At 41.6% G+C, this 16,449-nt stretch overlaps 1 protein-coding gene across 2 annotated transcripts in view; it reads left to right on the plus strand.

Moving 5' to 3' along the window:
• prex1 (phosphatidylinositol-3,4,5-trisphosphate-dependent Rac exchange factor 1) overlaps window positions 1-16,449 on the plus strand; it is a 62,580-nt gene that overhangs the window by 36,361 nt on the left and 9,770 nt on the right. For both annotated transcript variants that reach the window (XM_049755595.2, XM_049755594.2), the window contains exons 12-26: window positions 1,503-1,606; window positions 1,873-1,922; window positions 2,491-2,566; window positions 2,785-2,857; window positions 5,228-5,373; window positions 6,826-6,918; window positions 8,212-8,360; window positions 8,439-8,524; window positions 10,384-10,523; window positions 11,087-11,231; window positions 11,415-11,590; window positions 11,736-11,897; window positions 12,592-12,802; window positions 13,881-14,148; window positions 14,619-14,837. In XM_049755595.2, coding sequence (XP_049611552.1) covers window positions 1,503-1,606; window positions 1,873-1,922; window positions 2,491-2,566; window positions 2,785-2,857; window positions 5,228-5,373; window positions 6,826-6,918; window positions 8,212-8,360; window positions 8,439-8,524; window positions 10,384-10,523; window positions 11,087-11,231; window positions 11,415-11,590; window positions 11,736-11,897; window positions 12,592-12,802; window positions 13,881-14,148; window positions 14,619-14,837 — 2,098 coding nt within the window. The remainder of the gene's footprint in view (window positions 1-1,502; window positions 1,607-1,872; window positions 1,923-2,490; window positions 2,567-2,784; window positions 2,858-5,227; window positions 5,374-6,825; window positions 6,919-8,211; window positions 8,361-8,438; window positions 8,525-10,383; window positions 10,524-11,086; window positions 11,232-11,414; window positions 11,591-11,735; window positions 11,898-12,591; window positions 12,803-13,880; window positions 14,149-14,618; window positions 14,838-16,449) is intronic.

Here is a 16,449-nt window from a genome sequence, read left to right on the forward strand (position 1 = left end):
TTATTTGTCCATTTTTGTTTTGTTCATACACACCAAAAGCTATTTGCTTAATTTTCATCCTATGTTTTTATTTACTTATCTCCGCCAAGAAACTTGTTTTCATTGCCGTTTTAGTTACAAAGACATTTTAAGCAAATTCATTTTTGAGATATCTTTGGAAAAGGTTGGAACTTGCTAAGGAACCTTTTATGGGGGAAATACATTTTTCTGACAATTTCCATAATTTCCTCATGTTTTTGTTGGTGTGTGTGTGTTCGTGTTTGAAAACAATGATCTTTTCTGGGCTGCTAGATGTTCAACCTCGTGACATTCAATTTCGCAGGTGATCTTGAATGTATCTGGGATAGAGGGAGCAATTTTCAGAAGAAAAAAAAATCAAACATTAATGGCGGTCTGCCCTCACTTAATCATGCATGAGTCGTATTATTAAAATTCATGCATACGAATGAGGTGGACACCTATGAAAGTCTGCAATCTGATGCCGATCCAAATTTGGACTGCATTCTCATTTCCCTGCTTCAGTTATTTCACTGACGATATCTAGTGGAGCAGCAGATTTCACCCAAACCTTTCTTTCTTTGCAATTTTCTCGCCACACTGAAGACTTTCTCATGACATTTCCAGCTCCACCTACCTGAATAATGCATCAGGCAATGAAAGACAAATAAGCAGCTATAAATAATGTACGGATAAAGTGATCCACATTGGTGCTCAAGGGTCTCCTCTCCAGCCCCCAGTGTTTTTTTTTAAGTTTCTCATGGAAAATCCCCCTGAAGTCTACCGTCACTGTGGCTAACCCCCATAGGGAGATGCAGTGATGACATGCTAGCTTCTGTGGCTTTACACTGAGGTTTTGGGGAAGATTCCGGCCTAGCACAGTTGGTGTCAATAAATGAGGTCAAGTGATATGGGTCATGCACGGGTTCAACATTTACAAGGAAGGCACTTAAGATTTTCTCACCTTTCATCAGCTGTACATTTAGTGGCACCACAACCATAAGAGCTGAACTATTCATCTGACAAACTCTCAAACTAATATTTGACATGTCATAACAACTGTTTTCCCGACACATTCCTTTGGTTTAGATAATGAAAACCAGCAGCTTGTTTGTTGTGGTGTCTTTAGTGTTGGACTAAATATTTGTTATTTTCCAGTTTCTGTGATGCATTCAGTGGAAGCGAGAATTAGATTTGAATGCAATAAATTGCTTGGAGGATGTTTATGGAAATTAATAAGTGTCTGCCAAGGTGAACATTTGAGCCCAGTCGTGAATTTATAACTGCGGTTTCCCCTGAAGCTATCGCTTTGCTTCTTAACATTACGTCAGTGGACACCGTTTTTCCAATGAGATTTGATCAACAATCCAGTGCAATCCAGAATCTGTTCCAAGATTATACGAACCAATATTTTCTATACTTTAAAATTCTCAATACTCGTAGGAAAATATTTACACATGACTGAAATTGGAACACCCCGTCCCCCCTCCCGTGTGTCATTTCAGTATCAGACAAGCATCAGTTCAAAAACGAGCAGGTTTTGTACCGTTTCCGCTACGACGACGGCACCTACAAGGCCCGCAGCGAGCTGGAGGACATCATGTCTAAGGTATCCCAATTTTGTCGTCATCCTCTCGCTGTGTACTTTTTTCAAATAAAACATTAACAAGATGATCACTTCTGTGTATCCCTTCTGGCACCCATCTCTGCTCTTTAATCTGATTTGGCAACATTAGGGTTGAGATTTGCTCTCTGCAAGACTGGCCTCGGGGCACCTCAGCTAAAAATTTCCGGCGTTGAAGCCATTTATGTGCTTGTTTATGAAAGGTGTGTAATGTTCTCTGAGTCAACGGCCCTGTGGTTCTTCTCTTTAAGGGTGTCAGATTGTACTGCCGCCTTCACAGCCTCCACACGCCCGTCATCAAGTAAGCACCTGCCCTTTTCCTTGCTCACTTTATTTTTCTTTCTAACTGGAGCTTATCTCACTTTGCAAAAATGAAGTGGCAACCGAGGAGAAGAATGGAAAATCAAAAGTATGCTGTTCATTGAAGCACACATGCAGCCCTTCGTTCTTAATCCGATTACAGTATTCAGGTCGCGTTGGTGCAGACAAAAAACTTGACGTTCAATAAATCCAAAACATACAGGACGCACATCAACGCATACCAGACAATTTAGTAAAACATACGCACAAACATTTTAAATACAACATGAAATTGAATTTCTAGACTGCCCTGTATTTGATAGTGTGCCTGTCTACCATGTTTCACACTTTTTTGGGGAAGTTTGAGACCCTACATTGAATATGACATACTAGCCAATTGAATTTCTTACCAAACTAATATACTAAAAGTAGTTGTAGGAATATGACAAAAAGGAGAACATATCAAATTCACAAAAAATGTGAGGAGTTGTGTTTGTCTTTGGTTTTATTTAGCAAATGCCGACGTTTTGATTGAATGAACATAACTGATTTTACTTTTGTTGCTTTAGGGACAGAGACCATCATTTGAAAACATTTAAATCCGTGGTGCCTGCTTGCAAACTCGTGGATTGGCTCCTCTCACAGGTACTGTTTCAATTTGAGTGGCACAGTTGTCAAAGTAACAACATGCGTGTGTCAGCTTAAGTGTCTCATTGAATGGAAACTTATTTATCAACACCATCATGATGGGTGCAAAAAAAATACAGTTTTTCCCCGCTGTTTTGTAATCTGCTTTGCACCAAGGTGTGTGAAGATGTAAACCGGTGATGATAGTGAATGACAGTGTGTGTCATGGTTTCCAGGGAGACTGCTCGACACGAGAGGATGCAGTGACGCTGGGTGTTGGTCTCTGCAACAACGGCTTCTTGCATCACGGTCAGTACCTGCTGCCATTTAGTTGGAGTTTGTACTACAAAGCAACTGTAATTAGCAGAAAAGCCACATATTTGCGGGATTGCTTTAGTTTTGTAAGCAATATGCCTACTCTATAGCGCAATTTTTTTTTCTGAAGCAATACATTTTTTTAACATATCATCCAAACCAATATTTCCAAGTACTGTCCCAACCAATGTCACAAAAAATACACACTTAAGTCACAAAGTTTAGTTTTTTTCAGCCTTGAAATGTCTATCCTAAAAAGTCAGAGTTTAAGTAATTTGGTAACTAGCCGTAATTTTGAGTGTGTACAAAAAGACAAGGAAATTTTGCTAAAAAAATGACCCATCATCAAGTGGACGTCAATAGGAAATCAAGAACAGAACAAAATTTTGTTTCTACTTGAGGGTGACTATGGCATTTTACACTGAAGACCCACCCACCAAAAACTGACCTCAGAACTGTTTTTGGTCCACTCCCTAATTTTAGGGACGGATGCGTTAAGAAATACCATGCGTCATAAACTCTTTAATCTTTTTGTCCACACTGTGTTAGTGTGCTGGTGTTTCCCTCCCGCCCAGTATGTTGAACATAAAAAGCATTTGTAGTGCATCCTAACCAGAGCTTGTTTAGTTTAGCTACATTGCTGTCTGGGTTGTTCCAGTGAACCACAGCAACTGCCTCAAGGCTCAATATGAGCAGGTAACCTTCATGATCAAAAGTGTTTGCGTGAATGCCACGCGTTGTTTTTTTTAAAATGACATTTACGTTGGCATTGCCTTGTTTCCATTTTTCGTACTGTGTGTGACGAGTCTTGGTAAAATAATCAAATTGTGGTGCTTCTACCAACACTCTTTTGATATCGTATTGCTTTTATTATATGCCCCCACTTTAGCCCTTTTTAAAATAAACGTAATCCAAGCGAATGCTGAAAACGACACATTCTAAACAAACCTAAAATAAAACTGTAATTGAAGGCAGTGATTCACTCCTTTGTCAAGACAACTCATGTGGCCCGGCCCTGTACTGGAAGAATTCACTCGCAAGTCGCAAGTCGTCCTTCCTCAATCTGAATGTTTCCCAAACCGGAGAAATGGTGATTCATTTTCGGAAGTCCAGCAATGTCTCCGCCTCCCCTGATGATTGATGGTTGTAGAGAGGATGCAGCATTTCGAATACCTGAGCACAGTAATTGATGACAAGTTGATATTTGAGTATCAGGTTGACGCTATGTGTAAGAAAGTGCCTTACATATTACAATAAATTACAGTTTCTGCATGAAATCCCACTAAGTAATTGTAAGTACTGGCTACACACATACATGTACATGCATACACGCAGATACCTTCTATTTTGAAGCGTCACCTTTTCAGGCGTGTCCATTTTTTTTTTCTGTTGTCCTTTTTCATAACCTTTTTCTTTCTGCCACTTTCATTTTAGCCAGCACATCTGTTGCCCTTCACCCAATTCTTCATTCCTCTTCTTCTTTGGGTTGTCCTTGACTTCCACATCTCCATCTGTGTTGTGGTGCAAAACAGGCAACTAAAAAGCAAAACATTCAGGCGTTGAACTCTGTGTGAAAGCTGCCAGAGCACTTTCACTTGCACACAATCATCTTCCTCGGCATAACCCTGAACATCCCGATCTTAACTTTCAAGAGAAGACATTGCTATATAAACAAACACGTTGTTGCACTCCCTCCAGTTGAATAATTGTCATTATGACACCATAGCCTCGATGACTCAGAGGAAATAAGACTCACTTTGGTTCGAGGTGGCACAAGACCAACGTCAGCGCGTGTGTGTAATCATTTTATGGAACTCGGGGTGCCAGGTGCTTGTTAAACTTCTCAACAGCTGGGTACCTTTGGCTGATGCACAGACACACACGCACACAAGCAAGCACACACAAATTCTGCTGTAAATTATTGTTTTGACTCATTTGTTTTGTTCTTTTGTGACTCATTTTCATTTGTTTCTATCTCTTCCACTTCAAAGAAAGTACGCAATTTGCCTTTGCAAATTAATTAAATTAATCCAGATGTTAGAATCTCAATGCTCGGACAAAAGCCAAAGTTATTAGGCCACAGGCTTACATAGTGAAATATTTTTTGGTCAAACATGCTAAGATCCATAAACAGTTTGAGAGTCTCGCTTGGCATGTCTTGGCAATTGTTATGCAAAAGTACGGTGATGTGCCCATGCTTGTGCACTCAAAGTGAGTGTCATCACTCATCAGTCAAGTACTGCGCAAGTGTCGCTCATGTAAGAGACTACCATAAAATAATACTGTGCTGCAATATGTACTTTCAATAGTCAAGCAGAGGACTCTGTTTTCTCTCATCATTTGATTTTGTGATCCCTCCTGCAGTTTTGGAGAAGAGCGAGTTCAAAGACGAGTCTCAGTTCTTCCGCTTCTATGCGGATGAGGAAACAGAAGGAACCAGCTCAAAGAGCAAACAGCTCCAGCGGAATGACTTCAAACTCATTGAAAACATCTTGGTGAAGTCTCTGGTGGTGAGTTTTCAAATATGTGTGGGGCAAAGTACGGCCAAAAATAAGGAAAGAAACAGTCCTGCCTGGACCGAGATTCCCTTTTTGCATTCAGTCCTGTAGAATACATTAGTTGGTCTCTTTCAACATTAATGTAGCTGCTTGTTGCTAGTCAGAAGTTATAATTCTTTTCTTTGACAACTTATGGAAAGAAGGATCTTTTATTTGATCACCATGCTCTTCATTATCAAGTAGGCCTCACAAAATTGGGTGTTCTCCTGCTCCAACAAACGTAATTTAAATGATCAAGTCATTAGCAAGGCTTCAGAATCCTCATAACAATCCTGATCATTTGAATCAGGTTGTAGAAGGGAAACATCTAAGACATGCAGGACAGCGGCCCTTGAGAACCGGCTTCGTATACCTCTGCTCTGAAACACGCATTAGAACACAAGAGAACTGCCTTCTTTCACCAACCACCATCTGCTGGTACTCTTGTCAAGAATGAAGAATTCATTGTGTCTTATTAGAATTTTCTCCCAGTGGATTATGATGACTTATTTAAAACTTTGCTACGTTGATATTGAAGTGGGAGAGACTAATTCCCCAAGTAAGATCTTAAAAACTCATCTTAAGTTCTGCCCTCTATGGCTCATTGGCACATAATGTATCTAGTTGCATCAATGTTAACTTTCCATGGAGACACAAGCAATGACAATTGGAGAGTGTTTCCTCCGCACATTCTTTAAGGCCCGCTTTGCTTTAAAATTTGTCACTGGGTATACCGTATGTAATTCAACACCTATGTACAGCCCTGGCTCAAATTCATATTCAGACATGATACTTGCACCATACAGTCAAAAGCACAATCAATCTTATTTCGTCATCTTAGCAAGGCCTTATCGACCTTTTAGACTGCACTCAGCAAGGGCCATGTATAATTTTAGAAACTCTCTCCATACCATAGAACATCCTCCTCTCATCTGACACCATCATCTCTAGCTTATCAGTGCTTTGGAGCAGGAAGATGGCGCTCACTTAATGAAAACTAGCTAATGTGTTCACTAATGACAACATTGAGCTTCCACTAAATGGGGAGTAGAGTGCAAGAAGCAGAGATGCTATACATTACGCACTCTTACACTCAAACATACACCATTAGAGACCAGTGGACCGATTGCAAAGTTTCAGTATAGATTAAATGCAAATCGTAGGCAAATCATGTGTTTAACATTGCATTCTCATCAGACATACTTCCTTACTTTCGAATTGCTACATGAGCAGGTCATAATATTAATGACGCTAATGGCTGACGACAGCAACGATGATAGACTGCTAACAGTTCCAATAAAAAAAAAAAAGAAAAGAAAGGCAGTATTATCTGTGTAAAGGCAGAATATTCGATAGAGCCGCAAGTGGCCAATGATTGTACGTGCTAGACAGGTTAAATTGAGTAATTTAATCTTTGTGTGCTAGATTCACCCCGAGGAGGAGGATTACGGTTTTGAGATTGAGGAGAAAAACAAAGCCATTGTGGTGAAGTCTGTCACCAGAGGCTCACATGCAGAGGTAACACACACACACACTCACACATACACACAAACACAGACTCAATGTTCCTTCCCCCTGCCTCATGGCATTAGTTCCTGTAGGTAATGGCTGTCTAATGTTTGGACGGCTGCTGTCCGTCTCTTTCTTTCCCTGGAGGAGCTTTGTTGTGATTGGATGTCGGGCCACTGGGCAGGTCCACTCACATCTCCTTCACAAAAATAAGACACACAACAAATAAAATACAATGTCCCACATGGTGGACTGGAGGTTTGTTTTGAATACATGCAAGGCACTTTGAGCTACACTCCAAATTCCTAGCTCTAGGCAGAGGATGTTTTTGTGTGTGAATGGATTTTATTGATACAAATCAGCCATATGCACCTGGTGGCTATCTAAGGTAACAATTTAGTGTTGATCCAAATGAAGATCATTTGGTCTTGACAAATGTCTCAACTCAACTTGGTGCCATTTCTTTATGTCATTTCAGTTTCCCACATTGCTCTCCTTCTCAGAGTCTGGATAATCTCTCTCTGTTTCTCTGTACTGTTTTCACAGTAGACCCTCAATCTCGGCTCTCTTTTCTCCATTCCTCTCTTTCCCACTTTGTCTTTTATTCATCATCCTCAGTGTCCCCAACCTCTCCACAATAATACCCTTGGTAGTTGTGACACAGCCTGTGTGACAGAACATTGAATGCGGCTCAGCTGATTCCCATGGGGCTCTCAAAGGGGTTCTCACACACTCACTCACGTGCACGCACACGCACGCACACACAGGCTTTTGACTATGATACTATTACATCAAGTCAGGCAAACTCGTCTCTGCTCCTCCCGGTCATTCATCCATCCTGGGCCGTTATCCAGAGTCGAGGCCCCAGCTCAGCCAAGGCCACCCCTCCGGATGTGTGTCCAGGACACTGGACTCACACAGGGCACACAGTCTTCTCACAACGTGACTCCATTTCATGTCCTATAGCAGGTCGCCACGTAGTGGGAGTATCATTTGTAGCAGGTTCGTTAAAGCTTGTTCCTGACAAAAACAAGCAAAGCATGCGTCAGTTGTATGATTTAAGAAATGTATTGTGCAACATGATAGTGAATGACAGTTTACAGATCAAAAGTACGGTAGGTTTCGGACTGTGCTCTTTATTATTATCAAAACTTCACAGTGCATTGAACCTGGTAATGCAAGCGCTGAGCGGTAATACTCGACGCAGTCCTCTCGTGACGCTGCTAACGATCCGACTGCAGGCATAGTGGGACAGTGTGACCTATTATTAAAACGGTCATGCGTGTCCATCTGTCCATCCAGATGGCAGGTCTGCAGGTGGGCAGGAAGATCCACACCATCAACGAGGACCTGTTGTTCCTCAGGCCTTTCGCTGAGGTGGAAACCATGATCAACCAGGCCTTCTGCGCACGACGCTCCCTGCGGCTGCTGGTCACCACCAAAGCCAAGGAGTAAGTCAAAGCACACACAAACAAACACGTGTACTCAAGCCTGGGCTACTCCGGTCTGACGGGTTATTTCTCTTTCAGGATCGTGAAGGTCCCTGACAACCCAGACAGCCTTTCTTTTCGACTACGGGGTTCGTCACCCCCTCATGTCTACGCCGTAAGGAAAGGTGAGTCACCTGTTGCATTGACTGCATGAAATCAATTCCCCTGTGGCATGTAGGCTCGAGTGAATGTCCACAGTGCCAGATTTTGAACCGCATTTAAGTGCCTTTTGAAATACTCGAAATGACAAATTTTGATAATTACCTACGGGAAATTACACTATAACATAAATGACCAAATATGGTTTCATAATCTTAAGAAAGAATATATTAGAAGCATTAGTAACTGAGATATTTGGGAATATGTTATTGCATGTTGTCAATGGAGATGCACCTGGAACAGTATTAGAACTAGAAAGTAGGTAGTTGCGAATTCCAATTTTTGTCACATTATCAACTTCTAGTCCTTCATAGATCCTTCAAGTTTGTCAATTGGAGTTATACTGTAGTCATGGAGAAATTAAGGGAATTCAGATCAAATGTGAGCGTTTGCAATTTAATCCAGAAGTTCCTTGGGAAACAATACTATTCCACTTTATCTAACACATGATCGCTGATGGAAGTAACTTCCTTTGACAAAGGTAATAAACTCCAATAATAATCAAAACAAAATGTCTGTACTAGTTAGTTGCGGCTCATATGTTCACTGGCAAAGTAGTTTTGCTAATGACAACTGTGCAGCTGCCGAGGTGTAATTGAATTTACATTTCCTAAACTCACTTCCGGGCCTCGTATATTTTGCTGCTAGGGCCCCAATGTTTGGCGATCTGTGCACATATTTCAGCAAGCTTATCCTTACAATGACACCATCAGTGCTGCTAAATGCTTTGAAAGCGTTTATGGTGTCAAAAAGACAAATAACTCGACTGAAGATGAGGTAACTCTAGCCTTTAGCCACCTGTTCCATTCTGCCCTTAGTGAGCCTTTATTGGCTTTTTTTATGACCACCTGTCACCCATACAGCATTTGGTCAAGGTTCATATCCTTAAAAAGACCAAACTCTACTTCACAGACACTTCAATTGATGCCACTTTTGTGCACAATTCCATAAACGTAACCCTAACCAAAGCTGTTTTGAACTGCAATCGAACATTAATCACCTAACTCAATTTCCCTCTGTGCTGTCCAATTCGGGATCCAACAGTGTTGTAGTTAGGTAACTGCCGGCACCTAAGGGAGGAAGTGACGCAAGAGATATTTTTAGATGGGAGTGATGCAGATAATGGAGGTGTTGATTGGGCATCCATTCGGTAAATCCATTAGCGGCTCAGAACAGCATGTTGTGGGGAAAAAAATGGATGTCTGTTTTTTTGCTGGAACAAAAAAGCAACAACAAAACAGAAAGATGATGTTCCAAAACGCCTCAAATGAATTTTATTTGAAAAAATGAAATGCAGTAGAACCATTAGTTTCATCACATTTTGTTCTAATTTTAAACCCAATACAAAATAATGGAAATATTCATTCATTACCCAGTTAAAACCTTAATTAAATAATATGAAGCTGGTAAAAAACTAAAAAGCAACATTTAATAATGAGGAGTAGTTGCTCATTCTTTGACATTCAGTATCACAATTTTATTAGTCAAAATAATAAAACAGGCTACCTCAATGTGGCTATGGTGACGCTTACTGTTTTCAATGCAAGTTTGCTGTCTTTAGCAACTTCCCTTCTCATTTTCTGCTTCTCTTCACACTCGTCGAGCCAGTCCATTGTTTTGATAAAAAAGAAGAAAAAGTTCTGCAAACTAGGTTCTTGTGGGGTACACTTAAATTCTAGAATTAATCCTGCTCACTGAGCTGAAGTTTTGCAAGATTTTCCTGACCTCCAGTGACATCATCCATTACACGTGGACAATTTATTAATTTAAACAATGCATTGCTGTCTCTCTGGCACTAACTGATCTCACCTTTGACCCTATGCAGGCTGGGAGGCAGCGGGGGCAGGGCTTCAGCCTGGTCAGGTCATCTTGAAAGTCAACGGCAATAACGTCAACCGCAGCGACTACCAAGAGGTTCTGGAGCACTTCAGCGCACAGCAGACAAACCTCGAGCTTCCCCATGTGGTGAGACGACACGCACGTACAAATCAAACATGCGGATACCCTATTACTATTTGTAGTCTGCAAAAAACATTCACATTCCCACCACTGTTTTGGCTTCAGCTCTGGGCCACATGGTGTTTTTCCATCTAAATTTGTGCAGAAAGGTAATCTCCCAAAATAACTGAAATGTAGGTTTGTCAATCACTTTTGCCAATAATGTCTTAGTTTAATTTTGTACTTTGCTAAGTCCTGTTTGAGTTCAGAAGGTCAGTATTTATTATACTCAGCCAACATCCAATCTCTAACCCTCACGTCTGGGTAACAGGAAGTTAGTGGTGCCAAGCAGTTTTTCACAGAGCTTTAAACAGAGTGGGATGTGCACTGTAGTGTTTTGCTTTCTTTTAGGCATTGCTCTTTCCAAAGCCCCTTCGCTTATACACTGTCTTGCTTTAACTACTGGAATTCTGAATATAACTTCGGACACATTTGATAATTTATTATTACAATACACAATAAGTTACCAATTTATTGTTGCAAATTCTATTAACTGATGTAGCATTTAATATTCATCTCTGGATCCTCAGTGGCAGTGGTTGTACCGTGCTTTTGAGGACGTGGAAGATCTTCAAGGCCAGCCAGTTTCAACTGACAAGGAAGAGAGCCCGTTCACGCCTTACCCGATAGAAAATGGCTCTGACCACAGTGAGGAAAATGGCACCAACGGAACAGGTGACCGATAATGTGCACCCCCCCACCCTCTTTTTCTAAATTGTTCTCGTTATTCTTTTTATAAATATACCCGGGGACGATTAAAATCCTTTGACGCTATGTTAGATGTGCTGATGCTTTGCTGAATGACACAGACTAGGTATTCATGTTTTTCTTTCATATGTATTTTCCTATGGCCCCCAGATTACAGACTGGGAAGCCTTTCTCTCTCTGACGACACACCGCTGATCAACTTGACTGTGGATAATGTCCACCTGGAGCATGGAGTCCTCTATGAATACGTCAGCACCGCTGGGATCAAGAGCCATGTTTTAGAGAAGATAATGGAGCCCAAAGGCTGCTTTAGCCTCACTGCTAAGGTGGTTATACTTTGCTGATTAATTAGTTTTAGGGATTTGCTAGGTTCCAGCTAGGCAGAATTTGTGTGTGTGCGTGCGTGTGTGTGCGTGTCACATGCCACGTAGTATATTTCTTAAACGCTTTCTCGACTGTCTCTTCACGCAGATTCTTGAGGCATTCTCTAGTGACGACAGGCAGTTTGTGAGTAACTGCAGCCAGCTCATCTCGCAGAATGACAAAGTGGTCACCATGCCACAGTATGAGTTCAGGCAGATCTGTGATACCAAGCTGGAGAGTATCCGATGGCGCATCAACCGCTACCGGCAGGTATGGAAGCCTCCTGGTCTTGTTTTAGTAAATATGAGCTCTTTCAGATCGTTGTGGAGACATTTTGGCCCACCCTTTCTTGCAGAATTGCATAAATGCAATATGCAATGCATAGCATTCAGTCACATTCAAGGCCAGACTTTGACTAGGCCACTCCAAAATCTTTTTTTTTAAGCCATTCAGAAGTTGAGTTGCTGGTTTGTTTTGGATCGTTGTCCTGCTGCAGAACCCAAGTGCGCTTTAGCTTGTGGTCACGAATTGATGACCGAAGATTCTGGCTGAGAATTTCTTTTTAGTAACGAACAGAATTCATGTTTCTATGAATCACAGCAAGTCATCCAGCTCCACTAGTAGCAAAGCAGCCCCAGAGTAATTTTGGTCAGTAGTTGTTTGCCTTGAAACTCTGCCCATTTTCTCCCATATTGTGGAGTCATTGCTAACGTTAATCGAGACAAGGGAAACTGCATACATTTTGTCATTTTGAAAATAAATACATTTTCATAATACATTTTCATGGCACTGTATGTTGTTCTTCACTACTGTTGTGGTACTTTATAAATACATTTTCATGGCACTGTACTCATATTAAATGTTATAGGACTGATTGCCATTGCCCTTTTCTGCTACAGTGATAATCAAGAATCGTATGTACTTCATCAATTCTTAATTGTTGTTTCCCACGTTTTCTCCCAAGTTTTCTTTGGAACTGCGAAACATGGCCTGGCCCACCTTCAGGCAAGCTAACATTCGAGCCCACCCGCTGAGCTGCATGGACTTTGTTCCGACCAACTTCCAAGTCAACCAGATGCAGGTTTCCTACCCCAAAAGTGCTACCTCTGCTGGCAGGACTTTTAGTATTCGCTTTGGACGGAAGAACTCTCTGTATGGTCTTGACCCGGATCAAGGTAGTACCATATTTCTTGATAAATAATTGTACACTGTGTTTTCAGAACAATGCAATACTCTCATATTCCTTTGAATCCTTTGAGGTCAGTCTGTGACGGTATGAGTAGTAATAGCCGACCGACTTAACAGCAACTCAGCAATCACTCTGTCTAATTGACCTTTATGGCCATTTAAATCCCACAGAGCAGGGAATGGAATGCCATTAGTTTGCTACGGCAGTTCCCATAGTAAATTTGAAGAGCGGTTCGCCGTTTGGACCCCACTAGCCCTTGGCCACGTTCTTGCTACTGACCTGAAAATGAAAAGTGACTGGTGTCATTTGCCAACGCAGGAATGTGATGGCGCTACAGCAAAGGTCAAAGGGCAGAGAAAAACAGACTTTGCTTGTATATGGAAAAAAAAAAAAAGTCTTGGCACAATAATTCGACAAAGCAATGCAGGATTTATACAATTCGTCTTTGTTTGTAGTAGAGTTCCTTTTTGACTCTGAAATAGTCAAATAACTTCATCCACTCTCATGAGAAATGTAAATGCAGTGCAGCTGTCTAGACGACATCTCTTGCAGTTGCATCGTCCTGTCAGTTCTTGCACTTCGTCAGACATCTGCCTTGCAGTTGCATTGAGCAGATGTTCTCTTTCATCTAAATAATGGAGCTTTTTAAAATAGAGTACTGGGCACTGCTTTATGTCAACGTTGCTAATAATACTCACTGTGGGTCCAAAGTGGGATTTCTCAGGTTACTGCAGCTTGTTTTATCTTTTAACTAAAGTAAACATTTAATCTAACTCAGCTTGTCAGCCGCGGAAGTGCATCTCAATAAGCTCGTCCCTAAACGGAAAGCAGACAAAAGTGTTACTTCATAACATTCAAACATCTGTTGTAGATATCAATGTCAGACAGTCAAGTCTGTTTTTCACCCACCACAGCCCAAGTGTTTTCTACTCTGCCCTCTGCAATTCTTGATTCCGTTCTATACACATCTGCACTCTGTTATCGTGAATCGTCTCTCGATTGTATTTGAGTCTACCCAAACTCCAAGCTACTGCATTCTACTCTGCTCTTCTTTTTCTTTTCAGCTCAACTGAACCCGATGTCACACACCCAGCACTGTGTGACAAGCATGGGAGCTCCTTCTTGGAACTCTTCGGGCCTGGAAGGGGAGGACGGAGAGGAGTCTATGAATGGGGGCGAAGGTTTGACAGACAGCCGAGGTTACGGCGAAGGCGGCTTGAGCTTTTTGCTCAAGCAGGAGGACACAGAGACGCAGGACGCCTACCTTCACTTGTACAGCCGCCTGGATGTTGCTGTTAGAGAAATGAAGCAATATGTGGCTCAGATAGATGTGTAAGTTGGCATCGGTTGATTGTTCTCTTGTCTTTCGCTCAACAGGATATCATGACTTATCTTATCAAAACATTGGCCTAGACGTTTATGCGCGTCTCGCCTCCACAATGATATTTAGAAAACTCTGTGGAAAGAGTCGAGAGTTGTCAAGCCCACGTCATCATTTGGCCTTTTTTTTTTTGGGCTATGCGCTTTGCTTTGTTTAAAGCCGAGTATTTAAAAAAGGAACATTCTTCAGGCCCAAAATGTTTATGGGCCAGGTCAGCGCATGAATAGAAGAGAGAAATACGTGCTTTGTGAGTCTGTACCGAGGAAGGGGTGTAACATGCAACATCGAGTGGAATGTTTGATAGTGAGGGAGTCTTTGTCTTGTGACATAATGCAGAGTACATGATTAGCACTCTAAAATGACTCTGTTCATCAGGTTCTTTTTCTTTACTGACTTTTGTTTATTTCTTTGATTTCTCTAGTCTGTTGTCATCCATCACCGAGCCCACACAGATCCAGACAGGTGGGGGAGAAGCTCCCATCTATGAGACCGGGCAGCCCCCTTCTTTGGGCCCCTCTGAAGACAGCTGCGACCAGGACAAAGTAGAGCAAGGTGGCATCAAGAGGGTTTGCTTCAATGTCAACAAGGAGGACCATGAGGACTCGGGTCATGACACAATGAGCTACAGAGACTCCTACAGGTGACTGAATCATGTCCTGAGATTTACGAATAGCTTCTAATGCCAACTACACTTGAGATATCTTTACTCATTCTGCAAAGTTTTTCTATTATTGGATAAACAAGTTCTTAGTGTTGTCAAGTGGAGACACAGGAAACCCTTGTCTCACACCTGGATTAAGCATGAGCAAGTGTTTAAACTGGTTTACTGACTTCACAAAGCTATAATGCAGCTCATTTCCCCCCTTTGGAGCCTGACAATTCATTCCAGATGTTGGCATCTTAATTTAAGATTGCGGGGCTAAAAATGACTTCAAAATGTTTTGGTCTGATTCTGTTATGTAATTTGCTTATTGTGAGCTCACTCATGATGTGTGTGTAATGTGTGTGTGCCTCACTGAGGCCTGCCCTCCACCACCCACAAAGATGCACTTATTGGTTGTTGGTGCGGTGGGACGGTCTATAATAGAGCCAAGCGCTTGGGGTGCGGCCTTCTGGCCCGGTCTCTCATTAAGGCTCAGCCACAATGTGTGGAACTACCTCATCGCAATAGGATGTGATGGAAAATGTAGGCCAGGGCCAGGCTTTGTTTGTTTGCTCACGAGTTTGACAATAACTTCAAGATTACGATAGGAGGATGCACTGGGGAATATGTTTATTAATCATCAGTCTTGCGCAGTGTCGAGAGCTGTACTATTTGAAAAGAGAGAAACAAGATGAAACTGGTCTACGCTCACAGATGGGTAATAATGAATGTCACTGCAGTAATTGTATGCAAATATCATGACCGAGGAGCTTCTGTTGGAAACTGCGGTGCAATAGGCTGTAAATCTCTTGTGTGAATCCTAATTCCTCTGAAAAGAGGAGTAGTGAGTTTGAGGCATGTTGTTGATCCCTCGTTGCTTCTTGTTCTTTAATTAGTGGGTTTTTTTTGGGTCTCCTGGGTTTTGAATTGAACTGAAATTATGTACTGACATCATCACCTAGTGCGCTGGCATGTAATGTAATTACAAAATACACAGCTGTCCAATATAGTCTTGACTTTAAATGACTTGCATCTCTATTTCTGTACATATGTTTAGTAAATGGTAAACAGTACTCATATAGCATTCCATAACATTGTGAATAATTCATTCAATTATTATTTGGAATATCATATGACTTATTATAGGATATATCATATTATATTCACTGCAGCATTCACAAACACACTCATTAGATTAGCTGCATTGCTTGCTTGCATGAGTGCGCCAGTGACTAAAAAGCAAATAGTGAACCTGAGCCAAACTGGCGACAGATTGCCATGTTAACACTGTCCGCTTAATTGCTGCCATCCTGCCCAACTCACCGAGCAGACACGCACACATACACATGAAAAAACACAAACACTCGTGCAGGTGAAGACTGTCCATTGCTCCCCTACTGTGCTATTCAGGATGATGACAAAAGCAGTCTTGTCGTATGGTTGCACGGTGGACTTACTGCTGGGCCATCCATCATTTGATTGCACTCTGTGAATCATTTGCAACACCTCTGAGCCACTCAAGTACGCACAATTAAAATTGCTGTATAATTTAAGCCTCGTAAATCGTAAGATCCTGCGAATCCTGTTGAATCATGTCAACATAGGCCTA

This window comes from Syngnathus scovelli, chromosome 2, assembly GCF_024217435.2.
Source record: "Syngnathus scovelli strain Florida chromosome 2, RoL_Ssco_1.2, whole genome shotgun sequence".
Lineage (NCBI taxonomy): Eukaryota > Metazoa > Chordata > Actinopteri > Syngnathiformes > Syngnathidae > Syngnathus > Syngnathus scovelli.